We start from the raw sequence: 7,384 nt of genomic DNA on the forward strand, positions 1-7,384 counted from the left end.
GCCATCTATCGGGAAAAACGCCACGAACTTTTTCCTACACCTAATATTTTTTGAAGATTTTTAGTATATCATTAGGACATAATACACGAACATTCATTTATTGAGTTTTTAAATCAACAACTTGCAATTTTGTTTATTTTTTATATTCTTTAATATATTTTCGATTAAAAATATTATCTTCTTTTTTAATATTATCTTTTAAATGGTATTCAATTTAAAATTATTGAAATTATTTTTCTTCTAAGTTTCTGCAAAATTTGATAGAATGCACGCACCAAAATTAATTATATTTATTTTATTTTAATTTTTAATCGAGAATTAAAATTATTAATTTAATATTTGCAAATCAGAAACAAAACAATGATTTGCAGATGATACGTACATGTACGACGAAGACGCGCGATGCGGAGGTGCAGGTAGTTTAGGTCCTGGACCAGGCGGTCATTGGTACGACGAACCACCTTATGAATCAGACCCCGAAGACTTTCTTATGGGAGCCAGTGGCGGTCCAGTACCTACCGCAACTATTCAAAACGGAAGGTAATGTTTCCGCAATTTAAAATAAGAATAAGTCTGAATTATTTCCATAGACATTTTGATAATTCCATAGACATTTTATTATAGGTATATGCAAAAAATAAAAAATAGATACATATTTTTTTATTTTTATGCCTTAGAAATTGAACAACCTTAAAATAATAGATTTTTTCATTTTTCAAATATCTTCGAAACTATGAAGTATATAAAAATGCTTTATACAAAAGTTTTATGGTATTTCATATTCTTAATAACATTTTATTCACATTTTAAAATTTTTAATTTATCTTTATCTTCAGGAATAGTTTCGATCCCTAAACCTTGAGGTAATCAGACAAAAATATGAGTTTAATTTTTGATGCTATACTCTATAACATATTCAAAGCTGATCAGAATTGATGAGGGACAGTTCCTTTATAAATATTTATAAATATTTATAGTACACAATTTTATGAATCTTGAAAAAATATAGATCTTTCCATTACGATTAAATAACACAATCGAATATCAGGGTATGTTTCACGCTGAATATGAGGCCAGAAAATCGAGGCGAGGGTGTGATATCTCTTCGAACAGCCGGTGATATCAGTTTGCCGCGCGATCGCTCGAGGAAAGGTGCAACATCAACGATGCGAGGTCTTATTGTTCCTCAGGGTCACAATAATCCACCGACGATCATACCCTTAACGCATTCGAGAGCTTCTCGTGAGAGCGGAGATTACGCGAGTAGCGATGTGCAGGTAAGTCCATCGTCATCGAGCGACAATCCGGGTAATTTCAAGTCACTTCGTAAACGTTCAAACATTGTCAGTACAAACATTGTCACGTTCATGCGGAAATTCCTTTGCTGCTAGTACAATCAAGTTACATCATCTTATAAATGCTTTAATATCTTATTGTTAGTACAAGCGGCGGAATGTTTATATATATAGTGAATAAATAGCCAACTAATGTCCCTTAAAAATAAAGCTCGGTGATATTTTTGTGCTATGATTTTTGTAATTTCTTATTTACGTTCAGAGATAGCTAGTCTTAGTTAACTAGCCTTGACAAAGTGAACACATGCTACCCTTCAGAATTCCGTCGAAATTACCAAATCACTGTATCCCAAGTAAGTCACCGAACATCATTAAGATGCGGGTAATATTATTGTAACGAGGCGTAATATTAAAGGACCGAATTCAGTCTGGATAAATCCCGTTAGATCATAGTCGTCACTCCATAGCGAAATTACATTAAGTCACTGCATTGCGATAAGCGCACCACGCAGAGGACGCGGATACTGTTGGGTTCCCTTAGCCCTCGCCCAAATTTGATCTCCCCTGAGAAGCGCAGATCCGACTGGCTCGGATCTCATGGGCGTACAACGGGGGTTGGGAGAGAAAGGTTGGCGCCTACCTTCTCGCGGGCGTACGTCACGGCGTGATTTATTTAATTTTGGGGCTGCAGAGTGTGAGCTCGAGACTGTCGACTGTGTCGGTGGACACGAGTAGGAGCGACCAGCCTTCGGTGGGCGGTCGTCATCCCGATCGGCCGGAGCATCACCATGAGCACCGTCACAACCATCGCCATCATCACGAACATCACCACTCGGTCTCACCCCGACCCAATCAGCGTCACCCCGCCGCTAGCACGACCGTTACCAACACCGTCACCGACGCAACGTCACCGCAAAGCAACGCGCAACGCCGCCCGGTTCCCAGATATGTTCGTATCTGCCGAATCTATGGATGACGTAGCTCTCTCCCTATCACCTCTCCCGCAGGCACATCCAGGCCAGTTTCCATACTACTCTCTCTAACTCACCTGTGTACGCTTGTCTGGCGCGTGACGTATGTACTCGATTTATTACATTTAGCTGTGGCGAACGTCTTCAAAAACAGAAGACGGAGGAATATCCTGACTAATTAGATACAATAAATGTGAGGATTTTCGTATTCGTGAAATTTTTCGTTCGGCTTATCTCGTGCATGTCAGATCGCGAGATTCCCTCGCGAAGAAATTGCATCGTACTCGATTGCCATATGTACGGTTGCTACGTTTGAGTGAGATGCTGCCGTTTTCCGGTCAGTTTCCGGCGGGTTGCCTCGGTGAATCCAAGGGCTGAGAGCCACTCGATCCATCCGTCGGACGGACAATGAGAATCCATGAGATTTACGGATTGTTTGCGAGGAATCGGGCACGACGGCTCGACAATGTGGCGATTGCGTTGAAATCACGTCGAATCTACCAGTTTCCTCGTCCGCCGAACAAACGTTATTCTTCGTCAACTTCGCAAACTTGATAACGATCGGATACCACTACCGTGGTAGAGCTTCAGCATTTATCAGCGTCTTGTTTGAATTGCCGGGAAATGTATGCTTTCTTAATAATTCTTTCTCATTCTTTTCGTCGATCAATGTTTATTATAACAAAGATAAAATACTACAACATATTATTATAAAAATATATAAAATATAAAGAGCAATGAATTTAAGAAATAAAGTTTATAATCATTAAGATATTTAAAACTAGAGATTATAAAGGATTGATTGACACTTTAAAATTTTTGACGAAGCATGATCCATGGTTTGCGCTTTATACACATATCTATATATATATATTTGATTTATATCTTTACTGTAGTTCAATCGTGATAGTTGGGCGTGCAACATTATAATAATCGTGCTTGACGTTTAAGCAAAAACTGGAGAACCTCATAATCTGATCAGAGCACCCCAGAATAAGGTGCCTCATTTCCTGCTCTGACGCCTACACAGCACTGACAGCCTCTATGTGTATAAATAATACTCACACACTGACACGCCAATATTAAGTATATCACTAACCCATCTAAATCGGCGTAGCCTGCATACGCTCTTTATTTTCTCATGTAACACGCAATCCCTCTCTCTATTAATATATCGAATGTATAACGTGGTTAACACGTCGTGTGTAACACTTATATACTTAACTCCCCTAACTCATGTATATCTGCTGCTATTATTTAGTTTATCGCGAAAGTTACCTCGAAAGAAACATTAAATGTTTAACATGGGAACAATTAATAGTACAATTATTTATGTACACTTTCAAAATATTTGAAAACAGTTTGATTTTTAACAGAGATTTCATCCATGCACATCTCGCAAATTATTTTATTGTGCAATTATTTATGAAGTTGTGATACTGAAAAATGGATAATAGATATTTTTAATAGTATAGATAGATCTCTTTTAGAGTGAATGTCACTCTGAAAATTGAAATCTCACTCTTAAAGATTGAAAATTAAACTCTTTTAAAACTGGCTCAATTTTAATTTTTTAGAGAGATTCTATTCCAAGTATTTAGAGAAATCTATTTAAATTCTATATTTTCGTATACCGATTGCAATTATTTCAAGGTTTACATACTAATTTTATGTTATTAAAAAAAAACTTTCGAGGTAGCCCTTGCGCCTGCACGTACGATATAATATTTTTGATATTGGGTACTGTATATCTTTATGCCTCTGTGCCTCTCATACCTGCTCTGAACCACCAGTGGCGGTCTCGCGTGTCCGATATTACTTAGCGATATGCCCGTAACCGTCGCCCTGTCTAACAGCATCCGCGCTATTAGATCCATCATAGTGTACCCGCTTCCTCCTTCCGTATTTCGCTATTAGAACTGTTTCTACGAAGTGTCAACATTTTAGAGTCGGAGTAGCGGCGAGGAGGGACTGTCACCGAGCCAGAGTAGCGATTATGAAGATCAAGAAGAACTTGAAAGTCAACACTCGGCCGCCGTACATACAGTACGTAACGTATGAAAGTAGTCTTTCGGGAAAACGTGCAGATTTTATTTTTATTTTTTCCGCATTTTTCCTTTTTCGCTATTTCTACGTGTATACTCAGATGCATGGCGTCCTCAGTCACTATTATACGAATAGATACAGGCAGCGCGTCCAAACAGTACGATAACTAAGAAAAACATGCCTGTGCACACAACTGTCACTGACGGGTGATTAGTAGAATCACAAAGTATTGCATTCCCTCTCTGCTGTTTGTTCTGACATAGAAAGGCAGGAATCTTTCTGCGCTTCCAAATACTCACTCTAAATAAACTAAAAATATTATGTAATATTTTTTCTGCCTTGAATTTCCAGAAATAAATAAATAGTAGATTTTAATACAAGCATATTCTTTAAAACGCGGATATATTAAAATAAATTTCTCTGCTGCTATTATTAGCTAAGTATTATAATTTAGTGAAATGATTTTCACATGAAAGATTAAAAAAGAAAAGACAGATTAGAAAGTGATTAATACATGAAAGATAGATTGGAAAGTCTAATATATATCTATAGTTTGGAAAGATTAATATATGAAATTGTTTACATTTAATAATAGATGTTTAACGTGAAACTCATAATATTCAATTCATCGTGAGTATTCATAGGGTTTAATTCCCATAACGCAAAACGGAGTTTATTGATTTTATCCAATTAATTCATATTTGCATAAAATCACAGTTACATCTGTCATAAGTATACAGACTTTGGTATACATCTCATAATGAGTCTATTACTTGATAAAGTCGTTTATGACAACAATGGTAATATATAATCTCCTATTGATGACAGGATAACGGCGTAACATTATTGTAACGTCGTTTTATCATAATTGAAAGTTAATGAGAATAGAAATATATATATAAATATATATATATAATATATATATATATATATCCGATTTTTAATTTAATATAATATGATTATGTTATTTACATTGTTATATTAAATGAATATTTAACATTTCTTAAAAATAACATAGTTATGAATAAGTGAACAAATAATATAAAAATTATATATTTTAAAAACATAAATTCTGAGATAAATGAATTTACGTGTTAATTTAACATTTTCTAAATTAATTTTACTGAAAAAAATGCTTTCATAGTTTACTTACAAATTGTGTCAGTGTTACATTTTACAGTATTAATTTTTTTACATAATATATGTGTTACTTTCTAACATATTCGTCTTGTGCTAAATTAACACAATTTTTCCAACTGCGTTCAATATATTAAAAAAAAATATCTTATGTTGTTTTTATTTCTGAAATCTTGAGGAGTTATGTGATAATGTTTTGAAAAAGGTGCAAGTAATAGAGATAAATAATAAGGCGGCCAAGCAATTATTTCATGATGATGTGCAATAATCTATGATTATTTAAATGTAAACAAATCGACTCTCCAAGATCTAATCAAGATGGTATAGTTTTCATGTCAGGCGTCGTTCTGCGCGTAACTCTCTATCGTGTCACATTCCAAAGCGCCATAAATGCATTATTGAAAACGGCTCGGCCAATGGAGATCCCTATTTCACATAGCTCCTCGATTTAATTAACGCGCCACCAGCGCGTCGCCGCTCCTTTTCCGATGCATTCGATGAAGCACGTATTCCGGGCACGGTACGACCCCGATGTTCTCCAAAACTCAATTAAAATTTCCAGTCGGAGGCCAGCGCCCTGCTCGAGGGCGATGCCAGGGCAGGTATCGCAGGCCGTGCGAGGAATTTAAGGCACGATGTGCAGAGAAAGATCTCGAGGTTGCGCCAGGATCGCGCCTCCTCGGAGGCCTTCCCGTGTAGTGCGAGCAGCGTCGAGAGCCTACCAAGCGGTAGCGGTTCAAGCACGCAGGCTCTGGTACGCGCAGGAAGTAATCACAGCTCGATATCCTGCGAGGACAGAGATGCCGTCAGCCCGACGTCCATCGGCCCCGTCCTGTGTCGAGCGAGGGCACTGGTGGATTACACGCCCAGTCCTTACGACAAGGACGCATTAAAGTTCAAGGTCCGTCTTCATGATAATTGAAATTCTATACGAACTCTGTAAATGTTAACAGCGTGATAATTGAAATTCTATACGAACTCTGTAAATGTTAACAGCGTTACGGTAAATTTTTTGTAATTACTTGCAAATACGACTGTATAATTGTACCTTTTTGCAATGTATCTTTATGTTCGCTACTACTCGCCGTTTTTAATTCTCTCGAGTGCACTGAAAAAAGAATCTGTAATAGTTATAAAATGTTGTATGAAATCATTCCAATCAAACATTTGGTTAATATAATCAAAATAATAAAAATAATTTTATCCTAAATATTTAATAAATATTACCAAATGTTGATTATATTGTTATGTTTGATACGACTTGTTAAATACTTATAAAAAAGTAAAATTATTTTTTATTCAATATATTAATCGAACATTCGATTGAAATTAATTTCATTCAATATTTGGTAGCTATTATCGGACTCTTTTTTCAGTGTTGAAATTATATTGAAATTCATATGTCATTTTTTTCGCGTATTCTGGCTTCTGTTTTTCAAACCATCTAAAGGGGAAATTTGATAATGTTTGATCGAATGTATCGTAATGAAAGGGTTTCCCTTACGAATGCTCGCGTGGCAACGTTGTTTCAGAAAGGGGACGTAATCGATGTGGTACAGATGAACAAGAGCGGACTATGGAAGGGCGTTGTACACAACAGGATAGGCCACTTCAAGTTCATAAACGTCGAGATACTGAACGACAGGGTGCCCAGGCGGGGGGAACCGGAACGGGGCAAGTGGGGTCAGAGATACAGGCAGAAGCCGGGTTCCGTTCAAGAGCTCTTGCAGAGAATGAATCTTCAGGTAGAGAGAGAGAGAGAGAGAGAGAGAGAGAGAGAGAGAGAGAGAGAGAGAGAGAGAGAGAGAGAGAGGAGGAGAGAGAGAGAGAGAGAGAGAGAGAGAGTACGTAGACGTACGTACGTACGTACGGTACGTAGTACGTACGACGTACGTACGAGTAGTACGTACGTACGTAGTACGTAGTAGTTAGTTA

At 37.0% G+C, this 7,384-nt stretch overlaps 1 protein-coding gene across 1 annotated transcript in view; it reads left to right on the forward strand.

Moving 5' to 3' along the window:
- The window catches only part of LOC105627666, a 19,536-nt gene that overhangs the window by 7,900 nt on the left and 4,252 nt on the right, over nt 1-7,384 (forward strand). The window contains exons 5-9 of the mRNA XM_012208944.1: nt 372-540; nt 1,049-1,277; nt 4,214-4,312; nt 6,012-6,350; nt 6,982-7,194. Of these exons, the coding sequence (XP_012064334.1) occupies nt 372-540; nt 1,049-1,277; nt 4,214-4,312; nt 6,012-6,350; nt 6,982-7,194 (1,049 nt within the window). The remainder of the gene's footprint in view (nt 1-371; nt 541-1,048; nt 1,278-4,213; nt 4,313-6,011; nt 6,351-6,981; nt 7,195-7,384) is intronic.

The sequence above is a fragment of the Atta cephalotes genome (genome assembly GCF_000143395.1).
Source record: "Atta cephalotes unplaced genomic scaffold scaffold00009, whole genome shotgun sequence".
In the NCBI taxonomy this organism is placed as follows: Eukaryota; Metazoa; Arthropoda; class Insecta; order Hymenoptera; family Formicidae; genus Atta; species Atta cephalotes.